At 47.6% G+C, this 12519-nt stretch overlaps 1 protein-coding gene across 1 annotated transcript; it reads left to right on the top strand.

Annotated features, from left to right (window-relative positions):
• Positions 1 to 832: 832 nt before the first annotated feature.
• CBR3 (carbonyl reductase 3) lies at positions 833 to 9434 on the top strand. The gene is made up of 3 exons (XM_065942837.1): positions 833 to 1724; positions 3572 to 3679; positions 8955 to 9434. Exons 1-3 carry the CDS (start codon positions 1436 to 1438, stop codon positions 9389 to 9391), a joined length of 834 nt encoding a protein of 277 aa, XP_065798909.1. The 5' UTR covers positions 833 to 1435; the 3' UTR covers positions 9392 to 9434.
• The last annotated feature ends 3085 nt before the right edge of the window (positions 9435 to 12519 follow it).

Genomic DNA, 12519 nt, shown 5'->3' on the forward strand with positions numbered 1-12519 from the left:
CTATGGATATTACAAAGATTAATAAAGGCATATTATTATGAATGACTTCATCACAGAATCAGTAACCTAGATAAAATATACAAATGTTTTGGAAAACATGAATTAAGCTCTCAAGAAGTAGAAAACCTGAGTAGCCCTACATTTTGAAAAGAGAGATCCAAATAATCTTTAGGGGGAAAAAAAGAAAATAATTGCTGAGCCACAGCAGGTGCCCACCTTCCTGAAATCACTTGTTGATTTGATGAAGAAAGTGCTGTCAAGGTGACAGGCTTGGGTAGCTCAGCCAAGCTGTGCTTGGGAAAAGCTCAGTCATGAAATCATTGCTCTCCATAAATCTGAAAGTCACCAACCAAATGCATTCCAGTCACACTAAAAAGAGTGGGTTGAAGAGTTCTAATTGCTTGTCCACACTGTGACACACCTTTGAAGATTCATTTTCAGTTAAACTTTGTGGGCACAGAGATTTCACTGGGAGAAATTATATATATATATATATATATATATATATATATATATATATATATATATATATATACACAAATGTATATCCTACTTGTTGTTTAGTTGCTAAGCCTTGTCCGACTTTTCGAGATTCCACGGGACTATAGCCCGCAGGGCTCCTTTGTCCACGGGATTTCCCAGCAAGAATATTGGAATGGGTTGCCATTTCCTTCTCCAGGGGAGACACTTAGCACCCATAGGAGTTATGCAAGATGAATAAAAACATTCCGGCAAGACGCTTGGCACACAATGGGAGTTTCATAAACATTCTCACCCACGTGGGGACGCTCTGGGATCCCACAGAGCTGGGTACCCGGCCCACACCTGGAAATCTGTTCTTGGGACCTTTTTTTCTCTCATTCCCTCTTTTGAGTTTCTCTGAAGCAAGGAACGGGATCGAAGTCCTAAGAAGCAGGTACCGTGTCGAAATCATTAAACTGTATTCAAGAAAAAAGCAAGCATCCTCATTTTGCAGTGGCTGACCGGCGCATGCCCAAGAAAATTGTCAACACTTGTTTTTCTCCTTTGGGGTTTCTCCTGCACTAGTTCTTCATTCAAACTGCAGTAAATCTTCAGACCCTTTCGACTCACCACCGTCTGGTTTCTGCTTTAGGGGAAGCCCCGCTCCACCCCCACAGACCACCGCTCGGCGTGGTCTTGGCTCAGAGGCGGCATCAACAGAGAGCGCTGCGGCGGGGAGGGGGCGGACCCGGGAAAGGGGCGTTACAAAACATTCAGGAACAGACCGCCCCTCCTAGGAGGGGAGGGATCCAGGACCGGAGCCTCTTTCTCTACAAGTCACAGCGCTGGAGCCTAGAACCCAGGTCTTGCTGGCTTCTCAGACTGTGGACCGGCCTCCGCAGCGCGCGCCGCCGGTGGCCCACGGCCCGGATCGCTCTCCACCCAAGGGCCCCGCTCGCCCTGCACACCGGCCATGTCGTCCTACACCCGCGTGGCGCTGGTCACCGGGGCCAACAAGGGCATCGGCTTCGCCATCGCGCGCGACCTGTGCCGGGAGTTCCCGGGGGACGTGGTGCTCACGGCGAGGGACGAGGCGCGGGGTCGGGCGGCCGTGCAGCAGCTGCAGGCGGAGGGCCTGAGCCCCCGTTTCCACCAGCTGGACATCGACGACCTGCAGAGCATCCGCGCCGTGCGCGACTTCCTGCGCAAGGAGTACGGGGGCCTCAACGTGCTGGTCAACAACGCGGGCATCGCCTTCAAGAGTAGGTGAAGGGGTGGGTGGGAAGTCTCCGGCTCTCAGAGGGCGCCCGGCGACGAATTGCAAGCGCCCCCCGCCCCCACCCGTCCACTGGAGTGATCGGAAAGGCAGCGCCCGCCCCTCGGGATGCGCTCAGCTCTCGCCTCCCACGGCCGGTTCTCGCTTCCCACGGAGTCGCGGGAGCGGTTCGTTTCGCTCGAGAGCAGCCGCGGTGCCGGGCACAGCGTGCCCCGCCTGCCCGCCGGCCTGTGCGGGCATGTGCGCCACAGTGCGCCACCCGGGACCCTCCCAGAACCGTCAGCTGCTGAGTTTTGCAAGAGAATCGGTCTCTGGGGAGGGGACCACGCCCTGCTAAGCTCATCAGCTTTCTAATGCCAGAAACATTTGCTCTGCGAAGGGTCTCCAAGCTCTCTTTGGGCTTTCGCTTTCCCTCAAAGGGCGCATTCATAGACACCAGGAGGCATCTGCTCGGGACAGGAAGTGAGTCTCAGAGACACGGATTAGCGCGCATATGCACGCTAGTGGACTTGGTCTCTTTAACGCAGTCCTTTGATAGGCTCTGGCAAAAAGGAAGCGAGTGTGGTTCCCACCCCCAGGGAAGCTCCGCTTGTTATCAAACAGAGAGGGTTTGTTCTGTTTTTGTTTTTTGTTTTTTAAGGGTGGTTTTAAGTAGCATCTTTCTTTGGAGAGGGGCAGGGAGATGGAGATTACTTGCTCCATGACTGGAATAAGAAAGTTATTGATCTGTCTTGTGCTGCGGTTAGAAATAATAAAAGGCCGGCCTCACTTACAACCTAGTGGGAAACAGAAATCTAAGAGGCCGAGCGGAGGAAACGAAGCATTGTGAAGCCTAAGTCTTCATCTCCCTTGGCCTTGGTCATTGGGCAGCCCGGGGCACCCGTTCGGGCAACTCAGTCTGCCGGGCTTTCTGCGCACTCAGGCGGGGAGTTGGCGGACGCCCCCTTAGAGCCCGTTGATGAGAGATGGGTGAACCACACACGAGGGGCACACTGACCCCATCTGGCAACCCTCGCCCCTCGGCGTGTGGACCGTCGACCGGCAGTGCCTGCGACCCTGGGCACTGCGAGAATCGCAGAATTGCCAGCCTCAGCCCCACACCTGCTGAACTGTAATCTGCATTTTAGCAAAATCCCCAGGTGCCTCCTCTTATGCCCTTTCAAGATGGGTTTGACCACCGCTGCTCCAAGTGTGACTCGCAAACCAGAAGCTGGAGCGTCCCCTGGGAGCTGAATTAGAAATGCAAATTATGAAGCCCCACCCCGGAACTCCTTAATCCCAAACTCTGGGGGCAGGTCCCAGAAAGCTGTGTTCTAACAGGCCCTGCGGATGCTGCAGATAGAGGCTGGACGTCCGAGAACCACCAGCCTCCTGGCTTTAATTTATTTAAAATTTTTTGGCTGTGCTGGGTCTCCGTTGCTGTCCGAGCTTTTCTCTAGTTGCGGCAGGCGGGACGGCTCTCTCGTTGCGGTGCGCAGGCTTCTCATTGCAGTGGCTTCTCTTGTCGCACAACACGAGCTCTAGGGTGCTCGGGCTTCAGTAGTTGTGGCGCGGGGGCTCCGTAGTTGCGGCTCCAGGGCTCTAGAGCACAGGCTCAATGGTTGTGGCCCACGGGCTCAGCTGCTCTGCAGCACGTGGGATCTTCCCGGATCAGGGATCGAACACATGTCCCCTGCATTGGCAGGCAGATTCTTTACCACGGAGCCACCAGAGGAGCCCTTGAAATTGTTTTAAAGTTACCTTGCTTTGCTTTCAATCAGAGATAAGCTCCACTTTGTCTTGAGAATTTCAGGGGGGAAATGTGTGACTTTGTTTCCTTCTCTTTTTGAAAAGCTGATGATCCCACACCCTTTGACATTCAAGCTGAGGTGACACTGAAGACAAACTTCTTTGCCACAAGAAATGTCTGCAACGAGTTACTGCCGATAGTAAAACCTCATGGTGAGTCCAGCTTTGCCGACTGTCAGGTTGGCCTCCCTCAGCAAGGAGGGAGCCACAGGGACCCGTCCCCCGGGAGTCTCCCAGGGGGGCTATTTCTCCACAGGGGAAAAAATAGAAAGCTGCGTTATTTTCTCATGGTATCTGGCTTCTCATTGGAACATTCCAGCTTTGTTGAAAGACAGGTACTTTGCTGTTCGGTCGCCAAGTTGTGTCTGACTCTTCGAGACTCCATGGACTGCAGACCGCTAGGTTTCCATGTCCCTCACCATTTCCCAGAGTTTTGCCCAAGTTCATGTTCATTGAATCGGTGATGCCATCCAACCATCTCATCCCGCACTAAATTTATGGAAGAATCATTTCACTTTTTCTCCCTAACTTGTGTGTTGGTAGGCATGAATTCCCTTAGCTGTGTATAGATATGTGCATGTTTAGATACTCGATTCATTGAGGATGAGATGGGTGGATGGCATTACTGACATGATGGACTTGAGTTTGAGTAGGCTCTGGGAGTTGATGATGGACAGGGAAGCCTGGTGTCCTGCAGTCCATGGGGCTTCAAAGAGTCGGGCCCGACTGAGTGACTGAACTGAACTGAACTGAAGGAAGGAGAGGGGATCTAAATGAACCATTTTGCAAATGGCTACCCAGTTGTCCCATCACCATTTATTAAAGGCTCAAATCCCACCTCCTGCAAAACAACAACAATAAAAGATATGCATGATACACAGCAATCTTGGATCCCAAGTCATTAACTCAACCTTAGAAGGAGGTGTTGCAAGTCCCATAAGGCATCTTGCCTTTGAACAACTTCAACGAGTCCTTCTCAACTCCCCAAAGTGACCAGTCCTCACCCAGCTCACCTGGGGCCTGGGGAAAGGGTCTGTTCTTGCATGATTATGAATTTGTCTGTATTCTCTTCTTCTCATACCAACCTTTGCCAAGCTGATTCAGAACATCCAGAGGAAACTTTTCTTTATTAGGAAGTATCTTACCCACACCTTCACGTATTCACTAAATAACATTTATTACTGTTTCCACAAGCATGTGTTGAACACCTACCATAACCCAGGCATTACTCTTGTGCCTGGGTTACAGTGGTGAGCGTTGTGGGCACGGACAGTCCTGTTCATGGAGCAGAGTCCAGTCAGGGAGACTCACTGACAAAGAATACTAATTGTGTAAATTACAACTATGCTGCGAGATGGGGACAGAAGGCTGGCTTCTCTGAGGACTTTCTTTCCAAGAAATCAATCATGATTCTTCGGAAAAGAAGAGCTCTGTAGTTTTTTTCTTGGAAATGTGCTTTTCTTAATTGAATGTTTTGAATAAAGATGATCTCCGGTGCAAAGATATTTAATCTAAAAAGATGCATGGTGAGAGATGCACCTGCCTGCCCATCCCCAGTTTCCACAGGTAATTCTCTCTCCTGATTTCTTTAGTGGGATGGGATCATAGAAAGCTCACAGGTAAGAGTTGGAGGTACCAGTTCAAGGGAGCTTTGGGGCCAGAGGCATGGAGTTGGAGAGTGTCCAGGGCCAGGGGGATGGAGTTTTTATAATTTTACTGACTGAGTGATTGATTTTTGGCTGTGCTGGCTGCTGCTCGGGCTGTTCTGTAGCCACAGTGAGCAGAGGCTATTCTTCATTGTGCGGGGCAGCCTTCTCCTTGCTGTGGCTTCTCTTGTGGAACACGGACTCCGGGGTGAGAGCTTCAGTCGTTGTTGTTCCTGGGCTCTGGGGCACAGGCTCAGTAGTTGTGGCAATGAGCTTAGTTGTTCCAAGGCATGTGAGATCTGCCCGGACCAGGGATCGAACCAGCGTCTCCTGCACTGGCAGGCAGATTCTATGCTACTGAGCCAGCAGGGAAAGCCTGGGGATGAGGTTTTTAAAGGCAAATCTAGGGAATCCCCTGGTGGCCCAGTAGCTAGGACCACTCTCACTGCCAAGGGCCAGGATTCAATCTCTGGTGGGGAACTAAGATCCCACAGCCATGGGGCATGGCCAAAAATAAAATTAAATAAATGCAAGCATTTATTTATTTTCTAAGCAAAAATAAATGTATATAAATTTTTGCTCCCCCTTTATAAAAAAAAAAGACATTATGTTTGCCACCTGGCTTTCTTCACTTACTGTATCTGTGACTCATTCCAGGTCAGGACAGAAAGTTTTCTTAATCTTTTTTTATAGCTGTGTAGTACTTCACTGTCGCTGTGTCTTTTACCGAGTATCAGGAAGTCTTCTCCCTATGGACTTTAGAATCATAGAATTTGAAAGTTGCAAGGTATTAAGGAAAATTTATATTCCCACACCTTCAGTTTATAGAAAAGGAAATTGAGACCCAGAAAAGTGAACACAGTCAAGTAGTAATAGAACTGGAAACAGTATCCCCGTTTCCTAACTTCAATCAAATCAGGATAATTAGTTCTAGTGAGGGAAGGATCACAGTATGTCAAGCGACTGTGAACAAGCCATTTTGAAAGATAAAAGAAAGCTTTAGGAAGGGTGGGGCCCAGGGATCAACCCAAAGCTGGTGAATCACTGTCTTTAACCAGTTTTCTGTAACAGTATGTACCAAAGCAGGAATCTTCGGTTGGCAACACATTGAGAATAATTGTGACTTTTCAACAAACCTCATGTTTACCTAGAGTACAAAACTCTGAACATCACAGCCCCTTGGCTTATAGGGAATCACTTTCTCCCCATTCAAGACTGATTTAAAAGCCACTCTTTTTTTTAGCTTTTATAATGTATAAAGAAATTTATACAGCTTGTTTGTTGGTTCAAGATTGAGTGAATAGGTTAAGCAACTGTTGAGCCACTTCAGTTCAGTTCCGACTCAGTCGTGTCCGACTCTTTGTGACCCCATGGACTGCGGCACATCAGGCCTCCCTGTCCATCACCAACTCCCAGAGTTGACTCAAACTCATATCCATGATGATGGCATCCAACCATCTCGTCCTCTGTCGTTCCCTTCTCCTCCCACCTTCAATCCTTCCCAGCATCAGGGTCATTTCAAATGAGTCAGTTCTTTGCATCAGGTGGCCAAATTATTGGAGTTTCAGCTCCAACATCAGTCCTTCCAATGAACACTCTGGACTGATCTCCCTTAGGATGGACTGGTTGGATCTCCTTGCAGTCCATGGGATTCTCAAGAGTCTTCTCCAACACCACAGTTCAGAAGCATCAATTCTTCGGCGCTCAGCTTTCTTTATGGTCCAACTCTCACATCCACACGTGACCACTGGAAAAACCATAGCTGACTAGATGGACCTTTGTTGGCAGTGTCTCTGCTTTTTAATATGTTGAGCCACTAGGGGGAGCTATTTGCCCACTCTTTCCGGGATGCTCTAGAGGTTGTTTGCAGACAGGTGGGGCCACCTGACCCTCAAAGGGTGGTGGTGATGGGGGTGTGTCTCAGTCCTTCTCAGGGCTGATTGGACCAACTTAGCCGCTGCCACTGTCACCCCTTGGCCCCTCCCCCAGAGGTGTGCCTTGAGATCAAAGAAGACGCCTTCCTCTTAGAAGGTTATTTCCACCAAAGGCATAGAGTAGCTCCTGTAATTTTTTTTTTCTCCCCTGCTTTCCTGTTTGAATTTAATTCCTTGTAGCAGCCAAGCATTTGAGAGCAAAACTGCTTAACAACTAAGGAAGAACGTAACTTCAGCAAAGCAGAATTCCTGATCAAAATATTGAGACGAATATAATCATTAAAATAAAAAAAGAATCTTGCCAATCCAAATACTGGGGGAAATACTATAAACCAATGGGTTAGAGGCTTCAAGCTCACTGTCAACTGCTCTAGACTAAAACAGACTAAAAAGGACAATTAAACGCAATCCGTGATTCCACATTGGACCCTGGATGAAAAAAAAATAACTTGGAAGATTACTGAGACAATCTGGGAGACTTGAATATGGACTATACATTAGATAATAGTGTTGTACCCTGATAAATATCTTGAGTGTGATCACCTTTGTGGTTATGGAAGGGAGCACCCTTACTTATGTATACTAAAGTGTTTAAGGTGAAGCCTTATGCTACCTGTCTACAATTAAGAGAAAGAGCAAAAGCGAATGTGGCAAAATGTTAGCAGTTGGTGAGCTCAGCTGCAGGTTATATGAATATTTACTAAACTATTCTTGCAACTTCTGTGTAGGCTGCAAAGTTTTTGGAAGTTAAAAGTTAGGAAAGAAATAGGTATTCCGAGAGAGAGAAAAGGAAGGAAGGAAGGAAGGAAAAGAAAAGAAAATACTGAAGAGTCTTAGGTGCTTGGGACTACATGGGATGCTCAGGTACAAGGACAGAGTGAAGGCATCTCCATATGGGGCTGGGCCTGCAAGGATACCCCAGCAAGTTCACATCCCAACCCACAAATGTGTACCTCTGGTGAATGCCACTTACAAAGTGAAATAAAATCCAGTTATTCTGTTGGATGCAGTGAACATGGATTCAGGATAACGTGGGAGAAAAGAACTCTCCAAATCTGGTGTTTCTTGATATTGGACAAAATGTGTAAAGCCACACATTTACTGGTTTGGGGATTTCCACCAATGCTTCAGATTGCTTTCTAGTTTTTGGCCTAGTTTATTTTATGGACAGAATTGTCTCTTTAGTAGCTGTGAATTGTTGCTAAAATGAAGATTAACTCATTAAACTAATTATATTTAATTATTTGTTAACTATGGGCTAAAAAAAAGTGATGAAAATCAAATCCAGGTTGGAGATGCAACCCGTTCTGCATGTGAGAGTATCCATCATTAAGGACAGACAAGGGTCATCGGCAAGGGATAGCTTGACTCTGACTTTGGCACTCAGGTAGGCAGAGGTGGCCCATTGGCCCTAGGAAATAATCTAAAGGTGAGGGCACTGTCTCCAGGAAAACAAGGTCACAAACACCTGGAATGTGTGTGTGTGTGTGTGTGTGTGTGTGTGTGTAGGGGGCTGTGTTTTACAGAACTATCTGGTGGTCCTACTGCAGACCTGCCTCTTATTCACCTAATGGAAAAATCACTGCTCTTTAGCACATGTTTTCAATGGAATTATGTTCTCATTACATTCTTTTTGGGAGGACACAGCACAAAAAATTAAAATCCACAGGTACATTCTTGCGTCTTTTTCAAATGCCTTTTGGAGCCTTTTGTAATGATTGCTAGAATCATTTCTTAAATCAGAAATTAAGCCTACCCCATGACTGAATCTCATGTTTGTCAGCAGTCAGCTGTCAGCTGATGATGGTGTACTTGTGACATGCTTCTGTATTTTCGTTACCGTTTCAGGCAGAGTGGTGAATGTCAGTAGCTCACAGGGCTCCCAAGCCCTTGAAAACTGCAGCGAAGATCTACAGGAGAAGTTCCGGTGCGAGACGCTCACAGAGGAAGACCTGGTGGACCTCATGAAGAAGTTTGTGGAGGATACAAAAAACGAGGTGCATGAGAGGGAGGGCTGGCCCAACTCAGCTTATGGGGTGTCCAAACTGGGAGTCACGGTCTTATCGAGAATTCTGGCACGACGCCTGGAGGAGAAGAGGAAAGCCGACAGGATTCTGCTGAACGCATGCTGCCCCGGGTGGGTGAAGACGGACTTGGGGGGCGCTCACGCCTCCAGGACGGTGGAGGAGGGGGCTGAGACTCCCGTCTACCTGGCCCTCCTGCCACCAGATGCCACCGAGCCCCATGGCCAGCTAGTCTGCGACAAAGTCATCCAAAACTGGTGAATGTCTGCTGCGGCCCTCGAGGCTTAATAAATGTCTGGGGAGTGGATGAATGAGTTGTGGCGTGGTAGTTTTATTCTGTTTTTGTCCTTGGGAAGCCTCGATGACAGTTTCCCTGTGAGAAAGCGTCTGGTTCTGGAAGGGAGCTGAGCGATTTTGTTCTGCCCAAACTCTAGCCCTGAGAGGGAGACAGACCTAGTCCAGTCCAGTTCAGTTCAGTTGCTCAGTCTTGTCCAACTCTTTGTGACCCCACGGACTGCAGCACGCCAGACCTCCCTGTCCATCACCAACTCCTGGAGTTTACTCAAACTCATGTCCATTGAGTCAGTCATGGTATCCAACCATCTCATCCTCTGTCGTCCCCTTCTCCTCCCGCCTTCAATCTTTTCGAGCATCAGGGTCTTTTCCAATGAGTCTGTTCTTCACATCAGGTAGCTAAAGTATTGGAGTTTCAGCTTCAGCATCAGTCCTTCCAATGAATACCCAGGACTGATCTCCTTTAGGATGGTTGGATCTCATTGCAGTCCAAGGGACTCTCAAGAGTCTTCTCCAATACCACAATTCAAAAGCATCAATTCTTTGGCACTCAGCTTTCTTTATAGTCCACGCTCACATCCATACATGACTATAGGAAAAACCATAGCCTTGACTAGATGGACCTTTGTTGGCCAAGTAATGTCTCTGCTTTTTAATATACAGTCTAGGTTTGTCATAGCTTTTCTTCCAAGAGGCAAGTGTCTTTTAATTTCATGGCTGCAATCACCATCTGCAGTGATTTTGGAGCCCCCAAAAATAAAGTTTGCCACTGTTTCCACAGTTTCCCCATCTATTTGCCATGAAGTGATGGGATCGGATGCCCTGATCTTTGTTTTCAGAATGTTGAGCTTTAAGCCAACTTTTTCACTCTCCTCTTTCACTTTCATCAAGAGGCTTTTTAGTTCTTCTTCACTTCCTCCCATGAGGGTGGTGTCATCTGCATATCTGAGGTTATTGATATTTCTCCTGGCAATCTTGATTCCAGCTTGTGCTTCATCCAGCCCAGCATTTCTCATGATGTACTCTGCATGTAAGTTAAATAAGCAGGGTGACAATATACAGCCTTGACATACAGCCTAGTCCAGTGGTCACCAGATATTAGAGGGCAGCAGAGCCACCTGGAGGGTGTGATAAACCACTGCTCAGCATCGGGGCCCAAGGGTGTGCATTTCCAGCAAGTTTCCAGGGGCTGCTGGCACGGGGATTGCACTGAGAGAACCACGATTCTCTGGAGCGGTCCCAGGGCTGCAGAGCCGGTCCCATCCGTGTTCCAGCTGTCCCTTGCTATTTCTTTCTCTTTTTTACAGGCTCTTTTCTTTTTTTATTTATTTGGCTGCATCAGGTCTCAGTTGTGGCATGTGGGATCTAGTTCCCCAACCGCAGATCGAACCCAGGCCCCCTGCATGGGAAGCGCAGAGTCTTAACCACTGGACCACCAGGAAAGTCCTTCCCTGGCTGTTTCTATAAATGCATTCTGTTTCCTTAGTTCTGTCCCCCAGTTTTATAACTCATCCTGATTTCCCATATTTGAGTACCTTGAAACTGGTTCCAAAACGAAGTTGTGTGGCTTGAAGGACTTGGGAGGAATGTCCTTATCTTGTTGGGTTATGGTTTCCTCCACAGCGGGTTTCCCATTTGGATTTTGCATTCTGTGTTCTTTCCAGGATGTGCACCACCCTTCTCATCTCATTCATCCTGGACAACTTTGTCCAGGCCACTTCTTTGCTCCGACAGACACGGATACCTTCTCCTTAACCTGTTCTGCTCCCCTGTGAGCTCCAACCCGGGGTGATGCTTCCAAGGCCTCCCTGAGCCTCTATCATCATCTCTCTAACAACAGGCAACTCCACCACTTTCAAATGGGATTGGTTTTGCAACCAGCCTCCTGGGTTCTGGTTATACCCTGTAGATTTAAAAAAAAAAAAAAAAAAAGCGTTGGTGACTAAAGGATGTTACAAAAGACAAGAAATATACTTGCAAAGAAAGTAGTGACTTTGCAAAGTAGCCCGATCCCTTTCTTCTTTTTTTTTGGTTTCTAGCCGTGTCCCAACTTGGTATTTTTTGGATCAGCCTATATCCCACTCAGAAGTCACTTTTCATGACTTCCCTGGTGGTCTAGGGATTAAGAATCCACCTTGTAATGCAGGGGATGCAGGTTTGATCCCTGGTCAGGGAACTAAGATCCCACATGCCATGTTAAACCCGAGCACCACAACCAGACTGAAGCCCATGCGCCACCATGAAGATCCTTAGTGTCTCAACTAAGACACAATGCCGCCAAAAATAAGTTAACATTTTAAAAAAATGAAAGCTTGCAAGAGAGTCAAGATTTCAGAAAGAATGGCTAGCCAAACAAGAAAAACCCAACATGTACAGGATGGATAAAATACAAAGGAAAGTAACCATAGGTTTACCTCAAGTTTGTGATGGACTGCGCACAGTGAGAAACAGCAACGCTGTCACTGGCTTATGACCACGAGGATCACGTCCCATTTCCTGACAACAGCATTGCAGACATAAGGCATAACACTGCTTTCCGTTCGGGGAATCAGTGAAGTACGGAAATGTTCAAGGTTTCACGGACGTGGAGGACCAGGACTAACCAGGTGACACTGGTATTTCTGGTCCATGACAGGGGGCAAGGTATTTACAATTCTCGATTCTATGACTTGTATTGGCAGCCTGGCTGCTCACAACCCTCACGTCACTTTTCCGTCACTTTATGTAGAGGGAAGTCTGAATCACTTCCTCTAACCTTCCCTACAGTGCGTGATTAAATATTCGTCTCAGACCATAGCTCCTAAGACATTTTAATGACTGCTTGGCCGGTTCTAAAAACATTCTAATGGCTTTCCATAAGTTTCCTGAGTACCTTTCCTACTCTGACCTTCTGCAGCCAGCCTCCAGACTCTTGCCAATGATGGGCAGAAGCATAGGAACCATGGAGCCCTTTCAGGCTCTGTCTGCTGGGATTAGACAGGAAATGTATGCATAAACAGGCTGATCCCTCTCTTCTCCTTTTTTGTCTCTGGCCTGTCCTGACTTGATACTTTTTGGATCAGCATGTAGCCCACTTAGAAGACCCCTAATTGTAA

Source organism: Muntiacus reevesi, chromosome 8 (assembly GCF_963930625.1).
Source record: "Muntiacus reevesi chromosome 8, mMunRee1.1, whole genome shotgun sequence".
NCBI classification, from domain to species: Eukaryota; Metazoa; Chordata; class Mammalia; order Artiodactyla; family Cervidae; genus Muntiacus; species Muntiacus reevesi.